The following is a 22,256-nucleotide window of genomic DNA, read 5'->3' on the forward strand; positions in this document are numbered from 1 at the left end:
CGACTGGGCTAAGTGCTCCGTAAACCTTGAGGTAGGTCAAGTAAAAAATTTCAACCAGGCTCAAAAAGGGCAGCTACAACAGGCCAGACTGCTGTGAATAATGCAATTATCATGGAGCAAAGCTGCGATGCGAGACCATGAATTATTAACGGAGAGATGGGAGCAGGGTTAAAGCTGGGGATACGGCGTTTAAAGTGGAAGGCGTACGATTTTTTAGCTAGGAGAATGAATACTTAATTAAAAAAGCTAAGAAACTCAAATATCATATCTGAATTTTTTAAGATATTTTTCTTAACTCAAGAAAAATATTTTTGTTGTAAATATAAGAGTAAGCCAATGTTACATGTCAATATTTAAACATAATTATTATTAAAAAAAAGTTAAATAACTATTCGTATAATTTATCGGAATATTTGTTTAAGATATTTTCCTTAAACTGAAGATTCCAAAAATCATTTTCAACCAAATATGCAAATATAAAATATTTTATTTTTAAATTTTATAAGCTAAAGATATAGGGCCAAGGTTCCAAATTGCGAACTTTCAATCGCGGTTTTCCAAAAGAAAAGTTCGACTTGGTGAGTAAACAGAGAAAATGCCTTTCCCATTTTATGTACATATATTTGTTGGTTTAGGAAGTGTTTGGCCCAATAATATTTGCCACTCTATTTACATATTGTAAGGCACCCAATTTTCTCCGTTTTCCCCTTTTCCGCCCCCTCAACTATAGCTTTCACTGCTTGGCATGCAAATGTGTGTGTCTGTGCATAATGTGGCCCGTCCATTGTTGCTGTTGTTTCTGGGGGTTTCTGTATCGCACATTTGGTTTTATTGCATTCCTTTTTTCGCACGCACGAGGCCTCAAGTTTTTAGCTCGCACTCCTCTTCTAAATGTCAGCTGTCAAATATATATGCCCGTACACATCTTATATATATATGTGTATTTTATACATATTTACTACTATTGCACTTGGAGAAAAAAGTTTAAAAAATTCGAGTAAAGCTAGTTATAAATGTACTATATGTCCAACGATGTATTCTTAGTTCAATTAGTACAGTTTTGGATTGAAGTGAGTTTATTTCAAAAACTCAAAATAATACATATGTCGCATTCAAAAAAAAATCGTGAAATTTTAAAAAAAATTGTACATATATTATATATATATATATACATATTTAATCAAGAAAGGAAGTTAAATTCGGCAAGCCGAAGTTTGTATACCCTTGCAGTTATAAGAAATAATCAACTTTAGTAATCAACTTTTGCTATATCATATAGTCGTCCGATTTTGATAAAATTTAATTCGAAATTCAAAACTAATTAGAAAACGGTATTTCCAAGCTTTGAAGGTTATATGTTAGAAACCAGCGAAGATATATATATTTTTTTAAATGTTTGCTCCGATAGACTCGTCTAGTAACGCTGATCAAGAATTTAATAAAACAAAACAAAAATGCTTTAAGAAAGTGGTTCTAATGGAATACAACAAATATTTCCAATTTAATAAATATAAAAGTTGATACCAAGAAGTTGAACAAGGCTCTCCGAATGAAAATTAATATATTGAAAGCTAGCTTTGTAAGAAATGGCTTTAGGTAAGTTCGATCTTCCAATTAAATTTCTCTGGGTGTATCTCCACATATTTACTACATATATTTTGATGGGTAAGTTAGTTACTTTTGCCACAGTGTCCTTGAGACGGGTGTGTGAGTGGGTGTTTTGGTCTGTTGCCAAGTGTCTGCGTTTCTGTGTTAGCGGACAGCTGTTAAAGTGACAACATCGCGTTGAAAATTTATGCGATTGCTTATAAATCGGATTTACTTTGATATGCAGGCCAGTGATTCACTGATGATACCGGCAAGTCCCAGAAGTGTGTCTAGAGCGCTCGTATAATCAAAATGATCGGTGTGATAAATTTTATAAGCCTGGTTTACTCGCTCAATCTCAGAGAATGGGCCATAAAAAGTAATTTAATTCAATGAGTGGTTTTATTTTGAGATTCCTTTTGCGCCGAAAATCTATTTGGTATTTTAAGCAGATTTATTAGAAGAAACAATGCATACATACAATTAAACTATTTTATAAAATTGTTGTTTAATTAAACTTAACTCATTGAAATAAAATCTGATTGAATAAAGGAACCACAACGAAAATTCCGTATAACTAATGGATAATTAAAACGCTGACCCATATTTCCCTGATGGAAATTAAAGACCCCACTTAGCTTAATTTCCCACACAAGCCACTTAATCACAATGGCAACTAGCTGATGGATACCAGACCAATTATTCAAATCATTAATATAATTCCGATTACTCGTATGAATCCATAAGACACACAAAAAAAATGCAAATCAAAAGGTCATTGAATCGCCCACAAAAAGCGTACAGAAACTGAGTCGCCCCGATAGACATCATTTGTATGGCTTGCCCATAATCACAGATAAATAATTAACAAATTTTGATTGAAAATGTCAAATTGCCATAGCCCTGAGCTAAATCCGCTGCGTTGAAGACCCACAAAACCAAAAAATGAGTATGAAATACAAAGTTAATTTGCATAAAAGCGGCGATAAAAGAGAGCGCCAAAACAATTTGTCAATGTAACGCCCAAGAGACTACCCATCCCTTTCTCTTTTCGACCTCTCTTCGCATGCAAATGAGGTGGTGCAGGGGCTGGGAGAAAGGGGGGGGGGGGGGAGTAGGAGGTGGCGATAGCGTGCTAATTTGCGAAGGCAAAGTCAAAATAGAGCCATAAATATGGCAAATGTTTGAAGTTGTTTCCTTTCCTTCCGGACCACCTCGCATTCCCTCTCTTTCTCACCCCTACACCCGTCTCTTTCTTGCCCCATATACCCCTCTCTTTCTCCCGGCCCTGTAGCCTCCTCTTTCACTCATTGGCCATCATTAAACCAACAATGTGTAATTATACATTTATCGGTAAGCAAACCTGATGACTTGGAGCGGTCTCTCACCTTGAGCTTTTTACATTGATTTCCATTCCGAACCAAAAAAAAAAAAGAAACAGCTCCGAAAACTCGTCTACCATCTCGATATCATCCAATTCGAAGTTCGTGCAGTAACAATAAAAGTAAAAATAACAAAAAAAAGAAGTAGTTTACTAACTCTTATTACATCTGCGATTCATAGAAGACAATGTGGTGAAAGGTGGTAAGGGGAGGGCGAATTGAAAGTGGAACGAACGGAAGTAAAACAAATAACGCATTCGCACCGTGGGCCCCGCCAAGAAAACTTTGGAACTGCCCAAATGGGTCATCAGAAGTTATGGCCTGGCTTACGTGAGGAAATTCTTAAGCCAGAAGAATTCACTTTTTCTACATTTTACTCAATTTCTACTTCGAGGTAACTGAGTGCATCAACCCGTTGTAAAGATTTAATTAGCCATCAAGTGCAGCTACAATTTGCATTAAAATATGGTTGCCTTTATGAGGTGCAATTTCAGCTGCTTAAGTTTTTACAAGGCTATATAACCCAATTGTTTTATGACGGGGATTTCATTTTAAAAAATGTATAATTCACAAATTTGAGCTCCTGTTCAAATAATCAAGCTATTTCTACATCTTTAACCTACCCAATTATTGTATCGTTTTCTTTAAGTTATAGTGTAATTACAAGGCTGTGTATGACAATAAAATATGATTTCAGCTTCATAAGTCTCTGTTTAATGTGGTCAAAACAATGGTTAAACCTAAACATGAGGAAGCTCAGGGAACTCGAAACCTACAAATGCCTAGCGTCGGACACCATAATTACGCTTATGAATTGAAAACTGCAAACCACCTGCTTCCCACACTTATAAGCCCATTTAATTTCGGTCTACCCACCACTTCCATGTTTCCCAAGAGCCAGGTTTCCCCATGGATTAGCAACTCCAACCCCAATTTCAATCAAAAACCAATAAATGGTAATTCAATTAAGCCGTATCTAAATCAACCGCGAAATTGCCCAATTTTTCCACTGTAGATCCCCAGCTAGGTGGGCCCAAATTGCAGTTCGATTCCGAACCCGAATCCTCCAGCTGTTGCCGAGTGGTTATGGCGATGCCCGATCCAAGAGTCGAAAAGGGTGCCCCAGACACAACGTAATGCTCCACTTACTTCCTCGAATGCGAGCACATACAAAGACCGAAAAAAAACAAAAAAAAGCCTCGCTGAGGTGCTTTCAATTTGCACAAAACTCCACATAAATTACATAAGTTGACCATAAAACCCGGGGAAGCAGAGCATTTGGCAGGAGAGGCAGCAGAAGAAGCGGCAGAATGGGTGCGGTAAGTGCACCTTTTTGGAGCGGCTCTTGGAAACTGGTTGACCAACTGACCTTGAGGCACTTTGGAGATGGGGCCGCTTACGCAACACACGAATATACCCCGAACTTCCAGTTCGATCTTCTTCTCAACACGAAAGTCAACAAATTGCAGCTTCCCCAGCGACGATTGCAAAATTACATTTGAAGTTTTTGGTGCGCCGCCGTGTTGGTCTTCAGTTTTTCCCCCAACAACAACTTGTCAGATCTTTGGCTTGTCAAAAATGTAAACACAAAAGTCTCGGGAGGGGAGAAAAAAAAATAATACCAAAAAGAAAAAAGGTGTATAAAAAACGAAGCGACGTCGCCGCCGACGCCGCTGCTCTTGGCCAGGTCTCAAGTGCGATATAAAAGCCCGGCCACCAGCCGATCAGCGATCCACAGTCCAAAGTCGCTTGCAGCTAAAGACATCCCAGTGCACAGAGTTTAACCACCCCAGAAAATATGTTCAAATTCGTGTTGATCGCCAGCCTGCTGGTCGCCATTTCCCTGGCAGCTCCTGCCGTGAGTGTTAACAAATATTCGAAAACTACAAAATAAATGAGACATGGACATGGTCAAGAAAGTTTGCGGGTCCACAAGTTTCCATTTAGTGACAATGAATTCAGTTAATAACGCGTTGTTGCCGCCGTGTCGCTGATGTTGCTGCGGGGTTTTCACGATCGCACGCACTTGGGTCGCTTGGTGCTGCGGTCCATTTCGCACTTCTCGAAGCTGCCGCACTTGACGTTGCCGCAGTAGCTGCCAGTTGCTCCGCCTAAAGTTAGAAATTAAAAAATTATTAATTTCCAAAAATATGGATCCTATTCCAGGCTATTTTGATGGAAAAGCTATGAGAAATAGCTTATTTGATTGGTTTTCCATAGGCCTAAATTAATGGTTCCTTTTCCAATTTTTTTTATAGAAAAGAAAGAGTATTTTTCTTTAAAATCAATATTTTTTAGACCTAGATCTTGACCAGAGACCTTAAAGTATGGTTTTAAATGCAATTCCAGGATATTTTGCAATTCCTATTCCAAGATATTTTGATGGAAAAGCTATAAGAAATAGCTTAATTTATTGGTTTTCCATAGGCCTAAATTAATGGTTCCTTTTCCAATTTTTTTATAGAAAAAAAAGAGTAAACTGTTAATTTTTTTTTTTTTTTTAAATAAATAATTTTTAGACCTAGATCTTGACCAGAGATCTTAAAGTATGTTGCCAACTCCAATTTTTTTGATAAAATAATAATTACCAACGTTTTTATTACAGAAAGTTTTTTGAAAAAAGTTTAAAATTTGCATTATAAGAAGTGGTTTTATTATTATTATCAATAATGTTATAGTAACCGTTTTTAAAATACTTTTTCTGTAAAAGTAAAAACTGAAATTTTTTGTGTGAAAAAAACAAAAATATTTCATAAATGCATTTAAACAAAAAATACTCTATCCCTTTACAAAAAGATCAATATTAATCATGCTAACTTGCATATCTGCATAAAAATATCTATAAGATCTATGAACTGCCTGCCCACTGGATAATTGTTCATATGGTCAAAACTCAAACCGGTATATGTTCTTTTTGCTTTAATATAACTTCTGAGAGAACTTACTGTTTTTGCTGCCAAACGGCGACTTGTCGGCCCCGGAATTTCCCAGCAAATTGGGCTGAACACAGCTGCGACCATTGCACAGGTTGGGGCAGCACTTTCCTCCGATCGCACTGCACTCGCTGTCATGCAAACATTTTGGGGTGCAGTTTTGGACCTTTGTGGACGAAGGACAGTCTGCCGGGAAAGGGAGCAAATGTGAAAGCTCTGGAAAAGCCGAAAATGGGCACTTACCACTCGCAGCAAAGGCGGCAACCACACAGGCGGCCATTAACAGCGCAAGAAAGCCCAGCTTAACTGAAATTATATAAATGTAAAAGCAAATTCTGGGGGTTCCGCATTTCGTGCGAATTTTTATCGCTGTTTACTTGGACCTACCCATGATGATAGTTGAACGTCCGCTGTGTTACTATAGTCAACTCCGACTGCCGTTCATCGGGCTTTATATGCCCCGATCGGCGGTTTCGAGTCGAACAAGTTTTCTGCTTATTTGCCTTCGTATTTCTCATTTTTCACTTTATTTTTTGTATCTTACCTCCCCAACTTGCCTTGACGAGAGGTACTAAGACAAAGGAACGTAAAAACACGGACAAAAACAACAGCAAAACACTTATCATTTTGACTTTGAATTTACATACAAGCAGCATCGGAATAGGCGGTAATCGAAGACCCTACCCTAAAAAAAATATGTAACCCCAAAGTAGTACGGCTTTAGGAAAAGTAATCAACTCGAAAATAACATTAGCTAGATTTTTACTCTCATGGGATCTTTTGACGGCTTAACTTTATCAACTTCAACTTACCGCTATAGGGTATCTGATAACCTCAAGACCCCAACCTAAAACACATATCTTGACTATAACACATCGACATATTTCAATTACTATTTCCGTTCATGCACAAAAATCAGGGGAAAAATGTGTCAAAACGTCGCGTCGTAATGAATATATCATTTCTTCGACTTAAATCATGCTTGAGTCACTCCGCCACAGTCCATGTTCATACGGGACTTGGAAGTCAAGATATAAAACTTTGTAACTAAAATATATAATATTATCATGGTAATATCACACGGCAGGCGACCGTAAAACTTAATAGTTTTCCGGTTCAATGGGTCATTGTTAATTACCGGCACGGGGAATCCCAAAGTCTAGGTGACCGACCTATAATATTTAAATATTCAGCTTAGAAACTAATAAAAATAGAAATATTTACACAATAAATGTAAAAAAAGGGGGCGTGCCAGGTGACACGGCCGAGAATCTTTAGAGCCTTTTAAAAATTATAATTATATGATTATATATTTTGACTTTTTCAGCGCGAAGAGACCGATGCGGAAAAGGCTGAGAGGGAGGAGTACGAGAAATATCAGAATGAAAATGCACAATACGCGTTCAGTTCCAAGGTGGACGATAAAATTAACGACGGACTCATTACCCGGACTGAGGAGCGTGAAGGAGGCACAGTGCGTGGTTCCTACAGCTACTTCGATGGATTTGTGCAACGCCTTGTCGAGTACATCGCTGACGAGAATGGCTACAGGGTGCTTAAGGACGAGATGAAGGACGTTGGCAATGGCCCACAGTTCAATCCCGAGGGCCAAGCCGACGTAGAGGGTTCTCTGATCGGCAAGTACTCCATCAAGTTGGACAAGACCGACGACGAGAAGCACTACAAGGACATTCACGCCTAAGAGAATATGAGTTGCAGATTTCTAACATTTAGAAATGGACTGAATACATCGTAGAGCCTTAAAGTAATGTAAACACCTTCTGAACAAAAATTGTATTTTTTCTCCGAAATAAAACATCAACAAAATTAATTTACGTAAGAATGCAACTGAACAGTGAAGAGAAGGGCCCACGGTTATTTTCTTATTTTCAAATTTATTTGTAATAATGTTTATTTATTGGTTAATTTTGCGGTAAGTGCATCTAGGAGCAAAACGTTGTTCTTCGTTAAGGTTTTGTTTTTGAATTTGGATTTATCTGGCCATTGATTTTTGCTGATGTTGCTGTTGATTTACTCTGGCTATAATTAATTTAATTTCCTCATACTGGTTTCTTTTTTCCATTTTGTAGTTCTTTTTTTTCTTTTCATATTTTTCATGTATTTTCGTATTTATCAACAGTTTTAGCTTAACATATAGGGTTTCGTTTTGAAATCAATTACGTGTATTACATTTACGTTTATGCGCTACATGCTAAAGAAATGTGGGCGTGGAGAGTCTTAAATCGCTTGGGTGAGTGTGTATGTGGGTGTTGTCGGGTGGATAATACTAAACTTAGAGAGTTACAAATTAAAGCTTAGGCGCTGGGCCCAAGCTTTCTCAAAATACATTATGAATATTTCATAAATTACACAGTGAATTATAGTTTACTTAACTAACAATAAGTATATTGATCATGTTCGTATATTCATAGATCGAACCAACCGAATCACGAATAAATTATAAAAATATAGTCATTAGACGTGAGAGAGTCCATATGCTAACCTAACCTCGTATGTAGTTCATATTGTTCCATATAAATTACATTTAAACATAGATTTATTTACAATTGAAGTAGTTCTCTTCATATTTACTTTGCTGTAATTTAAATGATAGCTTTCATATCGAAATCTATTGTTTTTTTTAGAGTGCTTGTGATATCCTTAAACAATCACAAAAATCAACGAGTATCTTTAGGGATATGCAACAAGCACAACACACAACACTAGCTTGCATTTTAGGCTTAACTCCTCGTCTGTCTTCCCTATCTTTATACAAAAAGTGTTACGAATTGCCAGTTTTGCTTAGTTTACATGAATTGCAAATGAAGTTTAATATACATTTATGTATGGTTGCCGTTACTGCGTCTGTGCGTAAGCCTCTGCACTTGCATGGTTTTTCTTTGTTGGTTGTACACTTGGTTTATGCCTTTTCTCTCATCGATTTCTACAGTTCACAATTCAAACATTCGGTATCTCTCTCTACTGAGATCGACTACAGATACGGGTCTCTAAATAACTATAATACGTTATCCATCTCATCTTATCACGCAGGCGACGCACAGTTTAGCCGCACCGATACAGTCGTCGTGACAGAAGGCTCCACACTGCTGGCAGATCACCATGGCGTTTAGTGAGCAGGCACAATTGTTTGGCGCTGCTGCTGCCTCATTGCCTGGCGGAGTGTTCTCGCCGCTCGGATGCAATTGCAGCAGTGGATGCTGATGCTGCGCAGCAGAAGGCTGTGACTGTGGCTGCTGGTTGACTGGCGAAGGTGCCGCTGTTGGTGCTGCGTTGGTCGTCACAATGTAGTTGTTGCCAGCTTCCATGAGGGAGACGGACGATGAGTTGGTATTGCTGCCGTCGATGTAGGCGATATTAGGTCCTAGTGGGAAATGATTTCAATACATTAATAATAAAATACAGCACTGAAGTCGTAAGTGCTATAGTTAAATACTTACAAATAAAATTAATAATCTATGAAATTTAAACATGTTTATTAAAGTGGTATCTAGAAGGGGCCGTATAGACTAGAAATTAGGGTACAGAACATTTTTGATTCTACGTGTATGATCTACAAACTTAAAAAGCTTTTGAAGTATTAGGATATTATTTACATACAAGTTTTCATATGTATCATTGGCCCTGCTATTCGACCGATTTGTGGGTATTCAAATCTTTTCTAGTACATGCAACTTGTCTAGTTAAAATACAAAACAAAAAAGTGATTCTATCACGTCGATTAATCTAAAAATCTATGCAACGAAATAATGTTTGCGTGCCAATTATGGTAACGTGACCAACAGGTTGATGAATTTGTGGGTGGTGATTTGAAAGACGTACCTCGCTAACCACTAATAATACACCAATTTACCTGCAGCGATATTGCGCCGCACAATATTCGCGGCGGCGCTCACATTGCCCAGCGGCTGCGGCTGCTGATGCTGTTGCTGTTGCTGCAGCTCGTGGTGGTGATGATGCAACGGATCAGTGCCGGACATCGCTGGCGACATAACGTTGCCGCTGCCTGCAGTTGTATCCACCGAGGCTGGACGCCCGCGTCCACCCATGGTAATGCCGTTCAGGCTTTGAAGCGGATTCTGAACAGTAACGAACTGAATAACATACAAATTTTAGTAAGTTGTCATATATATAAGAGCAAAATAACGGCTCACCTGGTTTTGATGCATCGGTGGGGCGCTGGAAGCCCTAGGCGCTTGATTGTCAGCTGCACCCACATTTGCGCGGTGAACAAGAACATACTGACCGCTACCATTCTGGTGGATCAGTTGCTCCGGTGCCGCCTGCTGAGGATTTTGCACTGACACTGGCACTGGCGAAGTGGCCGATTGATGATGCTGCTGCTGCAGTAACTGCAACTGTTGGGGAGTAGCTGTAGCTCCGCCAGAACCTGGATTGAACACATGACGGATGATGGTGGTGGGCGAGGGCTTTCTTTGGACATATTTCTTTCGCGGAAAGCCGCTCATTCGGGGACCAATGACCTGGAACAACAATGCATTATTTTAGTTTGCAAATAAAATAATGAAATGTTAGCTAACTTCTACCTTATACACTCCCGGACGTCCGACACCCATTACATTAGGCGGCAATCCAGCGGGCAGAGCCCCTGCCCCAACGGCTCCGCTGACCAACAGTTCTTCCTGCTTCAAAATATTCTGCGGCGGGGCTGCGGCCACAGCTGCTGCTCCCATACTCCCGCTAGCCGTCGTCACGTTGGACATGGGTGTGGCGGCTACCGTTGAAACATTTAGGGTCACCGGGTTGACGGGCGTCGCCGCAGTAGTTGCCGTCGGCTGATGCTGGTTGAGAATGGCGGCAGGCGGGCGCAGTTGCGCCTTAAGGTTTTCGCGATTCGGGCTATTTTGGATAACGGCCTGGCAGATTTGATAGCTACGCTCCAGATTGACCGCACCCGGTGGCAACCTGTTGCTGGTGGCCTTGCGGCCCTTGCCCGTTGGCATTTTTGGCTGCAACCTCTGCTGCGCTATGGTGGTTGGCACCCCTGATGGGGGCAAGGCTTTCATCGTCAGCACATTGGGAATAGTGGGCAACTGCTGCATATTGCTGTTGTGATTAGCCAGGTGTTGCTGCTGCTGGTGCTGTTGCTGCTGGGCTGTTTGCTGCTGTTGTTGTTGGGGGGCAGGTACTGGCGGCGATTGTTGCGCGCTTGTCACAGCAACAACATTAGCGTAGGCGGACGGAATAGTTGCGGAATTTGCTGTTGTTGCTGCTGTGGTAGGCGATGCATTGGCAGGTCGCGTCATGGAGATGATATTCAGTGGCTTGGCAATGAACTTGGACTGCGTTGTCGCTGGAGCAACATTTTGCTGCTGCTGTTGTTGCTGCTGCTGCAGTAGATTGTTGTTAGCGGCCTGGGCCAGTAGTTGTCGCTGATGCAGTTGGGCCTGTTGCAGGGCAAACTGCTGAATTTGCTGTTGCTTTTGTTGTGCAGCAGCCTGCTGCTCCAGTTGCTGTTGCTGCTGGTGTTGTTGGGCAAGCAAATTGGGAGACAAGAACTGTTGTCCTCCGTTGCGTAGAGCCACTGGTAATGTCTTGGTCAAAGCGTTGCTACTGGTTGCTTGCTGTTGTGGCTGCTGCTGATGTTGTTGATGCTGTTGTTGTTGCTGCTGTTGCTGTGCGGCAGCCGCCTGCAGCGTAAATTGTTGTAGTAGCTGCTGTTGTTGTTGCTGGCGCTGCTGTTGTAGCAGAAAGTTTCCAATAATCTGACCATTGGAGTCCACCAAAATCTGTCGCTGCTGCGGTGCATTTTGCTGTGCGTTTTGCTGGGGCTGCTGCTGCTGTGCTGTTTGCTGCGGCAGCTGACTGATGGTGAGGCTGTTGCTGTTGCTGCAAAGGCTTAGATTGTTGCTGCTGTCGTTGCTGTTGCTGCTGTTGGTGATAACTGTGCTAGACACCTCCATTTCGGCAGCAGACATTGGAACTGTGTCGCAGAGCATTTCCTGGCCGATCTAATGGGAAATAATATTATTAATAACATGAATAGACAATAAACTATTTTATATAGTGCTCTGATTTTAACACAAAAAAAAGATTCTAAGATCGTAAATACCTAATCCTCCGACTTATTCATAAAAACATTTTATAAAATTAAAGTTCTATCTTTTAAAATCCCTGATAAGATAAACTTTTTGTGGAACTCACATCATTTCCATATTCGCTATGAGCTTGCGGCATAAACGAATGCTGCGACAGTTGCACCACATCTTGGATATGCACCTGCTGATGCTGCTGCTGCTGCTGCTGCTGTTGATGTTGCTGCAGTTTATCCACTATCTCGCGCACGACTTCGCTGTCTTCGTCCATAATCTGCTGCCCCTGCTGATCCTCCGTGATACATTCCACCACCTCATCGTCTTCCTCCTCCTGGTCATCGTCCTCATCTTCGTCATCAAGCACTTCGTGGCACACATCGTTTTCCATTATGTCGTCGATAACGTCGGCATCTTGCACCACATCCATCAGATCAATACCTTCGTGGCTAAGGTTTCGCTGCTGATCCCCACTCGACTGTGAACTGCTCAATTTAATGTCGCCAAAGTTCCAATCGTGCTGCACATGCTGGTACATTTCAGTAGAGTTTAATTCAACGGGCAACTCCTGTTGCTGCTGCTGTTGTTGCTGCTGCAACTTAGCCACCGTTGAGAGCATGGCTTGAACATTTGCCAAAGTGGTTTCAGCTGTAGTCACCAGCGTCAGTGGAGCTGTTGCTGTCCCGGTTGACGACGAGGTCGTCGGCGCGGTCGTCGTTGATCCGGAATTGCTGCTGGAGCACGATGACGACATGGAGGCGGTGGAGGATGAGGACGATGTGCAGCTGGTGGATGTAATCGAACTGGCCGGCGTCGACCCAGAAATTGAGCTTGCAATGGGCATCGGTGAGTCCTCCAGCTTATCACTATGCTCTTCCAGTTTATTAGCTGCAGTGGTCGCCGCTACACAGGAAATGGGAACAATAAAACACATTAGATTCTGGATTACGTGAGAGATAAGTAAGTGATTACTGTTGGACGATGAAGATGAAGTGTAGTAGTTGTGATTGATGGTTGATTGATGGTCTTGGAAATAGGCTGATTAAAAAGAATGAAGGAAATTAGTTGCTTATACTGACAATAATCTAAATGAAAACTAACCGTGATCGATTGTATCTGCGAAAACGAAATCATGGCTGTTTGTTCCTGTCATAATATCTGCCTCGTTTGTATTCTCCAAAGGCGCTTTGGTTTCTATAAGTGTGAAGAATTTAGTAAACAAAAATTGTGCTTCTTAAAAACATATACAACTTACCAGCTGCTAGTTCAACGCTTTGCAAGTAGCTTACAAACTGGTTGACCACCTCCGGATTGGTTGCCAAGGGTTCCGGCTTTGGTGCGGCTGGGGTTACAGCAGCAATCGCTGTCATGGTAGCAGCAGCAGCAACAGGTTCGACCTCCTCAACATTATCCATTTGTTTGATGGCAACGATCACCTCCTCACTGCACTCAGATGGCTCAATTTTATCACAGGTACTGTTGATAAGTGGCTGATGTTGTTGTTGTTGGGGCTGCTGCTCCTCCTCCTTGATCTTGGTTTCTGCTGTGGCATGATCCACAAGATCAAGCGCTGGGGCAGCGACAGCAACAGCAACATTCCCTGACTCATTAGGAACAATTTCGGCCATCTTCGGTTGCTTGCTGTCCTTCGATGTGCTGGGCAGCTCGTCGGGATCGTCGTCCAGCGTTATGGTGGCTATCGTTGTGGGTGCCTGGGCCTGCTTGCGCTGCGAAGGACTACTCGATGGACGTTTGAGGATACGGCGTTGCTGTTCGTTTAGCACACTATTCTGGCTGCTGGTGGCAGGTGTGCTTGATTTAGCTGCTACTGTTGTTGCTACTGTAGTTTTTGTGGTTGCTGCTGTCGTTTCGCACTTTGTGCTCTGAAAAGTACAATTATTATTAATTTGATTAGGATATTAATGGTTTTAATTGCTTACCAAATCAAATTTTAATTCAGTCTCATTATCACATGTTGCTTGTTGTCGCTGTGGTTTTTGTTGCGATGTCGCTGGTGGTTTAGGCTCACTCTTAACGCTGGCCAAAAGCTTTTGATCCTTGGCGTCACCTTCTGGCTTCTCCTTGCTCCTGGAACTCTTCTCGCCCCAGAAGGGCTCAAAGTGTTTCAGCTTCCAGGGATCCAGCTTGTTCTTCTCGCGCTCTGCCTCTGTTTTGAGCTTAAGCTGATTCTCCGGAGTGAACTCGCCTTCGCTTAACCGCTCCCGCCACTCCAGGCAGGCTCGGGCGAAGAACTCGTTGTTCAGGCAAGAGGCACTGAGCCGTATAGCTTCCGAGGGGCTGCCTCCACTGCCACTGCTGCTGGGCAGCTCCAGTTCACTGGTCTCGCGATCCACGCTGGGCAGCAGCTGTATGAGATTGTATTGATAGAGCGGTGGCAGGAGCGAGAACGTTTGCTTGTTCAGCAGTGCCCTCAGGTTGGTGGAGGCCAGTATGGAGTCTGGCGTCTCCAGGTCGATCTTGCCGTCCTTTGTTTGCTCGATTTGCGCCGCTGTAGTCAGCTTTTTATTGCTCCTCCGACGAGGCTTAACACTAAAGCCGGGTATGGAGGCCAGGACCTCCCGCATGGTCGAAGCTTGCGAGGAGCCGGCCTTGCTACCGGGTGAGATGGCGGATGGGTAGTTGGCGGCGGCCTGGGCTTGAGCTGAGGCCGCTGCAGCTGCTGCTGCTGCTGCCGCTGCCGCAGCCGCCGCTGCAGCAGCCGCTTTGACCTGTTGCTGCTGCTGGATGCGTCGGCTGCAGATGAGGCGCGTGGGTGGAGCAGGAGCAGGTGCCGGCGCAGGTGCAGGACTGACGACTGGCTCTTCACTGGGCGCCATCGGCTTCTTCTCAGGTGGTATGGGTTTCACGATAATGCGTGGCAGGTGGCGTCTGGAAGAGAATTAGTCGTGTGATTAAGATATTTTTGCAGATTTGGGCTAACTCGATTGCCAGCCTACCTCAGACTGTGCGTGTGCTTGGTGGAGGGTGACACCTCCACCTGCTCCAGTGCAAGTGGATCCTTTTCGTCGTCGTCCACCAGATTGACATGCTCCATTATGATCGGAGGCGGCGGAGCGGCCAACAGGGACTGCTGCTGCAGCATCGGCTGGTGATGCTGATCCGCTTGTGGAATGAGATGTTGTTGGTGCTGCGACGCCGTCGTCGTCGTCGTATCCGGCGTTATTGTTTTCATTGTTAATCGCTCTGCCTAATCTATTTACAGCGAACTTTTGATCCATGCGTCCATGTCAGGCAAGTTTCTTCCGCACATACTGGAAATGGGTTCGAATATAGTATTAGCTTTTGTTTGTCAGGATAGTTTGGATGTTTGTCTTGTGCAAGTTTAACTATATTTTATGGAACTTGCTGTATTAACCTAATAAGAACACCTTACCAATTAAGTTTATATGAAAACTTGCTTTAACAATAAAAACATATGTATTAAATGGTTTAGTTCTGCTTAATTATTTGAAATCTAATGGCAGAACTTATTTCATTCCTCTAAATAAATAAATAAACGACTCTATGAATTTCCCAACATAATATTTTAAAGGGTTCAGAAAAAAGTTAAATGTTTTTGTAATTTTTTTATTTTAAATTTATTTTATATTTAAAATGGACATGTATAAATGTGTTACTCCTGATTTAGTGAATCAAATCTTATAGCAGATTAAATTGTTTGATTCCCAAATGAGATATTTTAATGGTTCCCTAAACTAAGGACCATAAAACATAATATTTCAATGTGCTTTCTAGGTTTTAAGCTGCGCTTGAACCTAAACTTAAGTGAAGTCTGCCTGCAAAGTATGTTACTAGAAAGACCTGGTTACTTCTCAGCCTCGATTAACAAGTACAAATACTAATGATAAAGACCTACTTTCAGTTTGCCATTAGCAGGAGAAGAGTCCTAAGTAGTTCATTTTCATTGATGCTTCTCCACCAGCATTGCCCAAAAGTAAGCTGCCTTTCCGGCCAAAACTTTGGATGCCCGACCGGGATGGCAAACTAGTTCCTGGACCTGTGGCCGGGCCATTAGCCAGAGATTAATCCTGCACTAACCTGGCCAGCAGTAGTGTCCATTTTAAGGCAAAAACTGTCTGTATAATTTTAACGTTGCGCCCTTTGTATATGTACTACCATCTGTGTGTATGTATGTACGCATGTATTTCGTTAGAAGCGAGCGCGTGTGTGTGAGTGTAATTTTTATATGTAATCAAATTGCGGCTATTCGGAGATTTGCCGTTTGCTTTCGGCTCAATTATCTTTTTAGTTTTCCTTTCGATTTTCCGCACTCGCCAGCTTTAGATTTAACAAAAACAACAATGTAACTGAGGCAACAACAACAACGGCGAACGACCTGCGAAGTTGTTGGTTGGTTATATTTTTTTCTCACGCACGCACACACACACACACACTCGCAGGCACACACCACTAGCGAAGAAGTAGAAAAATTGGTTTTGCTGCTATTTTGCAGAACTTTTCAGCGGATATTTTACCTATTTATCGTACGGATTTCGGGCTGTACTAGAGCACTGTCTTTTGCATAATGCCGATTTGCGCCCCCTTAATGGCTCACTAAATTAAATATTGAATGGGAAAATGTGAATGCCAAACACACAAACAAAGCAGCTACAAAATGATTCTTTTCTAGCTAGCTATGCCGGTCCCTTTCTGGCGCACGCGTTTCGGCTATCGGGCCCAGCGGCCGACCCTCTCGCTCGCACACTACGCAGAAAAGCTGCGTTTAATTGAATGAAATTGTTTTAGTTAGCACAACACGAACACCGGGCACTAATCACAACGACTTTTAGGTATTTTTTCTTGGCCAGATTTTAACGCGAATCGCTCGAATTTCTGGCTGCCCTGCCGAGTCCGATGGGGTTGTTGATGTCGCATCCGATACATCGGATATCGGATAGGAGCGGAAGTATTAGCGCAGTCACTGCTCCCGCGGCAGGGTTGCCACCTATCGATTGACCGCCCTGACCGGGAACTGGCTAGAAGAAAGCCATCTTCGGAAACGTTAGCCAAAAATAGAGTGATCGCTCTAAACAGTGAACTCTCAATGGGATAGTCACTATAAACTAATATTATTAAAAAGGCACCTCTCTTCGAATTCAAGATTATATAATATATTATATATGTATATATATCTACGAATTTTAAACTTGGAGTATAGCTATTAAACTAAAAATGTCTTCTCAATCAGATTAAAAAAGCCCGCCAAAATAAAGGTTTCATAAAATTTAGCTAAAACCTGTCCAAAATTTAGCCAAAAAGCACGCAACACTGACCGATAAATCTGCTCCCACAATCGATAGTTCCGCAGCTGCTGTGTTGGGCCGGCAAATTGTTTAACTTGCTAAATTGTTTAATAATGTTTTAATTAGTTGCAACAGCGATCAAACCAGACAACCGCAATGTTTTCCATGTGCAAGCAGACGCACGCCGCCACGGCGCTGGAGTTTTCGATAGCGTGCCGCTTCTTCAACAACCTGGAGGAGAACCTGGTGGTGGCAGGCGCCAATGTGCTGAAGGTGTACCGGGTGGCGCCCAACGTGGAGGCGGGCCAGCGGCAGAAGCTAAATCCCAGCGAGATGCGGCTGGCGCCCAAGATGAGGCTGGAGTGCCTGGCCACCTACAACCTGTACGGTAACGTGATGTCGCTGCAGTGCGTCTCCTTGGCGGGAGCCATGCGGGATGCCCTGCTGATCAGCTTCAAGGACGCCAAGTTGTCCGTGCTGCAGCACGATCCGGACACGTATGCCCTGAAGACCCTCTCGCTTCACTACTTCGAGGAGGATGATATTCGTGGCGGCTGGACGGGGCGGTACTTTGTGCCCACAGTGCGCGTGGATCCGGATTCCAGGTGCGCTGTCATGTTGGTTTATGGCAAGCGACTGGTGGTACTGCCCTTTCGCAAGGACAACAGCCTGGACGAGATCGAGCTGGCGGATGTGAAGCCAATCAAAAAGGCTCCCACAGCCATGGTCAGCAGGACGCCCATTATGGCCTCATATTTGATAGCACTGCGGGATCTGGACGAGAAGATCGACAATGTGCTGGACATACAATTCCTGCACGGCTACTACGAGCCCACGCTGCTCATTCTCTACGAGCCGGTGCGCACCTGTCCGGGAAGGATCAAGGTGCGCTCGGACACCTGTGTTCTGGTGGCCATTTCGTTGAATATCCAGCAGCGAGTGCATCCGATTATCTGGACGGTCAACAGTTTGCCCTTCGACTGTTTGCAGGTGGGTTCGCTTTTGCTTTTACAAAATATATACGTAGTAAATCTCTTATTTACTTCCTAGGTTTATCCCATTCAGAAGCCTATTGGTGGCTGTCTGGTGATGACCGTCAATGCCGTGATATATCTAAACCAAAGTGTTCCTCCATATGGCGTCAGTTTAAACAGTTCGGCTGACAACAGCACGGCGTTCCCGCTGAAGCCGCAGGATGGAGTGCGGATCAGTTTGGACTGCGCGAACTTCGCGTTCATTGATGTGGACAAGCTCGTGATCTCGCTGCGTACTGGCGATCTCTACGTGCTCACTCTTTGCGTTGACTCGATGAGGACAGTGAGGAACTTCCATTTCCACAAAGCAGCTGCCAGTGTGTTGACCAGTTGCATTTGCGTCCTGCACTCCGAGTACATCTTCTTGGGATCACGTCTCGGAAATTCCCTGCTACTGCACTTCACAGAGGAGGATCAGAGCACGGTGATTACCTTGGATGATGTGGAGCAGCAGGCGGAGCAGCAGCAGCGCAATCTGCAGGACGAAGAACAGAATGCAGAGGAGATTTTCGATGTTGACCAAATGGAAGTGGTACCACCCCAGGCTAAATCGCGTCGCATTGAGGATGAAGAGCTGGAGGTAAGAAAAAGATCTCAGTAGCTACTTGAAATCGAGCATAACTTTACATTCCCTTCTGTTACAGGTGTACGGTTTGGGGGCCAAGGCATCGGTTCTTCAGCTGCGCAAGTTCGTGTTTGAGGTGTGCGACAGTCTAATAAACGTGGCGCCCATCAACTATATGTGCGCCGGGGAAAGAGTGGAATTTGAAGAGGATGGGGCCACATTGCGACCACATGCGGAATCTCTGCAGGATCTCAAGATCGAGCTGGTTGCTGCCACGGGTCATAGCAAAAACGGAGCTCTGTCGGTGTTCGTAAACTGCATCAATCCGCAGATCATCACAAGCTTTGAGCTTGACGGTTGCCTCGATGTGTGGACCGTGTTTGATGATGCCACCAAAAAGACCTCCCGGCACGATCAGCACGATTTTATGTTGCTTTCACAAAGGAACTCCACTTTGGTTTTGCAAACAGGACAGGAAATCAACGAAATTGAAAATACGGGATTCACTGTTAACCAGCCGACCATATTTGTCGGTAATCTTGGACAGCAGCGTTTTATTGTCCAGGTGAGTTGAACACGGTGTTAATTCTCTATATTGTGAATTTCTTATTTGTTTGTTTGCCTTATTTACCAGGTCACCACTCGTCACGTCAGGTTACTGCAAGGAACTCGTCTGATCCAGAATGTGCCCATCGATGTCGGCTCGCCAGTGGTGCAGGTGTCTATAGCAGATCCGTACGTTTGCCTGCGTGTGCTAAATGGTCAGGTAATCACATTGGCGCTGCGAGAAACTCGTGGAACTCCGCGACTGGCTATCAATAAGCACACGATCAGTAGTTCCCCCGCCGTGGTTGCCATCTCCGCGTATAAAGATTTATCAGGACTATTCACAGTCAAGGGAGATGACATCAATCTCACGGGAAGCTCAAGTAGTGGATTTGGCCACAGTTTTGGGGGCTACATGAAGGCGGAGCCCAACATGAAGGTGGAGGACGAAGAGGATCTGCTCTACGGCGATGCTGGAAGTGCTTTCAAGATGAATAGCATGGCGGATTTGGCCAAGCAATCCAAACAGAAGAACTCCGACTGGTGGCGACGTCTCCTCGTGCAAGCTAAGCCCAGCTATTGGTTGGTCGTGGCACGTCAGAGTGGAACCTTGGAGATCTACTCTATGCCGGACATGAAGCTGGTGTATCTCGTAAACGATGTGGGCAATGGAGCCGTGGTCCTCACGGACGCCATGGAATTTGTACCCATTTCGCTGACCACGCAAGAGAACTCCAAGGCGGGCATCGTCCAAGCTTGTATGCCGCAACATGCCAATTCTCCACTGCCGCTGGAGTTGAGCGTCATAGGTTTGGGTCTCAACGGAGAAAGACCTCTACTCATGGTAAGAACTCGAGTGGAGCTGCTTATATACCAGGTTTTCCGATACCCCAAGGGTCATCTGAAGATTCGATTCCGCAAGCTGGAGCAACTGAATCTGTTGGACGAACAGCCGTCGCACATTGATTTGGACGAGAACGAAGAGCAGGAGGTGACAGAATCCTACCAAATGCAACCGAAGTATGTCCAAAAACTGCGGCCTTTTGCCAACGTAGGAGGACTTTCTGGCATAATGGTGTGTGGTGTCAATCCCTGCTTTGTCTTTCTAACATCCCGCGGAGAACTTCGCATACATCGGCTGCTGGGGAACGGCGATGTGCGTAGCTTTGCCGCCTTTAACAATGTGAATATACCCAATGGATTCCTGTACTTTGACACCACCTATGAGCTAAAGATCTCTGTGCTGCCCAGCTACCTGAGTTACGACTCTACGTGGCCGGTGAGAAAGGTTCCACTGAGATGTACACCAAGACAACTTGTGTACCACCGCGAGAACCGGGTTTACTGTTTGATAACACAAACGGAGGAGCCGATGACCAAATACTATCGGTTCAATGGAGAGGATAAAGAGCTTTCAGAGGAAAGCCGTGGCGAGCGGTTTATCTACCCCATTGGCTCGCAGTTTCAAATGGTTTTGATATCGCCGGAAACCTGGGAAATTGTGCCGGATGCATCGATATCCTTTGAGCCCTGGGAGCACGTCACCGCTTTTAAGATCGTAAAGCTGTCTTACGAAGGTACTAGATCAGGTCTCAAGGAATACCTGTGCATTGGCACTAACTTTAACTACAGTGAGGATATTACCAGCAGAGGCAATATACATATTTATGACATCATCGAGGTGGTTCCTGAGCCCGGAAAACCCATGACCAAGTTTAAGCTGAAAGAAGTGTTTAAAAAGGAGCAGAAAGGACCCGTTTCGGCCATTTCCGATGTGCTTGGCTTCCTGGTCACTGGGTTGGGACAAAAGATCTACATTTGGCAGCTACGGGACGGAGATCTCATCGGCGTGGCTTTTATAGATACAAATATCTATGTGCACCAGATTATCACCGTGAAGTCTCTGATTTTCATCGCAGACGTATACAAATCTATAAGTTTGCTGCGCTTCCAGGAGGAGTATCGCACATTGTCGCTGGCATCGCGAGACTTCAATCCTCTGGAGGTCTATGGCATAGAATTCATGGTGGACAACTCGAATCTGGGTTTCCTGGTGACCGATGCAGAGCGCAATTTGATTGTCTACATGTACCAGCCAGAGGCCAGGGAGTCACTCGGTGGCCAGAAACTACTTCGCAAGGCGGACTACCACCTGGGCCAGGTGGTGAACACCATGTTCCGCGTGCAGTGCCATCAAAAGGGACTCCATCAGCGTCAACCTTTTCTATACGAAAACAAGCACTTCGTAGTTTATGGAACCCTAGATGGAGCTCTGGGGTACTGCCTGCCACTTCCCGAGAAAGTCTACAGGAGATTCCTCATGTTGCAGAACGTCCTGCTCTCTTACCAGGATCACCTCTGCGGCCTCAATCCCAAGGAATATCGCACTCTCAAATCCTTCAAGAAGCAGGGTATTAACCCCTCACGCTGCGTCATCGACGGAGATTTGATTTGGTCATACCGCCTAATGGCCAATTCGGAGCGCAATGAGGTGGCAAAGAAGATTGGCACGCGGACGGAGGAGATCCTGGCCGATTTGCTGGAAATCGAAAGATTGGCTAGCGTTTTCTAGACATCCTATCGCGTCACAGATGTAAAGTTTTAGTTGGTAATTTTATATTGGTAGTTTACTTTATATGTTACGAGTTTCTCAATTGTAATTCTAGTTTTGTAATCCAATCGAAGCCACAACATAGTATTTTGTTAAGTAAACCTGTAGCTTGTTATGATTTCGTAGGGCTGAATAATAATTTTTTGGGCAAACAGTAATCTTCCCTATATTTACCAAGTTTAAATATGGTAATAATAAAAATAAGAAAATCGAATTGGTTTTAATTGTATTTTACCCATTGAAATATGGTTTATGCTTCGATC

At 43.7% G+C, this 22,256-nt stretch overlaps 4 protein-coding genes across 10 annotated transcripts; 2 read left to right on the forward strand and 2 right to left on the reverse strand.

The window, feature by feature from the left end:
- Positions 1-4,556: 4,556 nt before the first annotated feature.
- On the forward strand, positions 4,557-7,733 carry LOC108022613 (uncharacterized). Of its 2 annotated transcripts, none has more exons than XM_017091653.3 (2): positions 4,557-4,827; positions 7,230-7,733. In XM_017091653.3, the coding sequence occupies exons 1-2, from the start codon at positions 4,768-4,770 to the stop codon at positions 7,602-7,604; spliced, it is 435 nt and encodes a 144-aa protein (XP_016947142.1). In that variant the 5' UTR covers positions 4,557-4,767; the 3' UTR covers positions 7,605-7,733. The 2 variants fall into 2 exon arrangements, with proteins under 2 accessions (XP_016947142.1, XP_050743598.1); XM_050887641.1 differs by lacking the exon at positions 4,557-4,827 and adding an exon at positions 6,821-6,972.
- Positions 4,890-6,425, reverse strand: LOC108022614 (uncharacterized). The gene is made up of 4 exons (XM_017091654.3): positions 6,290-6,425; positions 6,146-6,208; positions 5,915-6,088; positions 4,890-5,080 (listed from the first exon to the last, which is right to left on the reverse strand). Exons 1-4 carry the CDS (start codon positions 6,291-6,293, stop codon positions 4,980-4,982), a joined length of 342 nt encoding a protein of 113 aa, XP_016947143.1. The 5' UTR covers positions 6,294-6,425; the 3' UTR covers positions 4,890-4,979.
- Positions 7,734-7,777: 44 nt separating the features above from the next.
- LOC108022612 (polycomb protein Asx) lies at positions 7,778-16,891 on the reverse strand. 6 transcript variants are annotated; one of them, XM_017091648.3, is made up of 11 exons: positions 16,470-16,890; positions 14,931-15,245; positions 13,914-14,862; positions 13,229-13,856; positions 13,075-13,167; positions 12,946-13,011; positions 12,086-12,876; positions 10,468-11,892; positions 10,075-10,404; positions 9,774-10,014; positions 7,778-9,284 (listed from the first exon to the last, which is right to left on the reverse strand). In XM_017091648.3, the coding sequence occupies exons 2-11, from the start codon at positions 15,164-15,166 to the stop codon at positions 8,938-8,940; spliced, it is 5,106 nt and encodes a 1,701-aa protein (XP_016947137.1). In that variant the 5' UTR covers positions 15,167-15,245; positions 16,470-16,890; the 3' UTR covers positions 7,778-8,937. The 6 variants fall into 6 exon arrangements, with proteins under 6 accessions (XP_016947137.1, XP_043947587.1, XP_016947138.1 ...); XM_044091652.2 differs by lacking the exon at positions 16,470-16,890 and adding an exon at positions 16,033-16,359; XM_017091649.3 differs by lacking the exon at positions 16,470-16,890 and adding an exon at positions 15,851-16,004.
- Positions 16,892-17,283: 392 nt separating this feature from the next.
- On the forward strand, positions 17,284-22,207 carry LOC108022461 (cleavage and polyadenylation specificity factor subunit 1). The gene is made up of 4 exons (XM_017091369.3): positions 17,284-18,227; positions 18,288-18,851; positions 18,916-19,401; positions 19,471-22,207. The coding sequence occupies exons 1-4, from the start codon at positions 17,394-17,396 to the stop codon at positions 21,952-21,954; spliced, it is 4,368 nt and encodes a 1,455-aa protein (XP_016946858.1). The 5' UTR covers positions 17,284-17,393; the 3' UTR covers positions 21,955-22,207.
- The last annotated feature ends 49 nt before the right edge of the window (positions 22,208-22,256 follow it).

Source organism: Drosophila biarmipes, chromosome 2R (assembly GCF_025231255.1).
Source record: "Drosophila biarmipes strain raj3 chromosome 2R, RU_DBia_V1.1, whole genome shotgun sequence".
NCBI classification, from domain to species: domain Eukaryota; kingdom Metazoa; phylum Arthropoda; class Insecta; order Diptera; family Drosophilidae; genus Drosophila; species Drosophila biarmipes.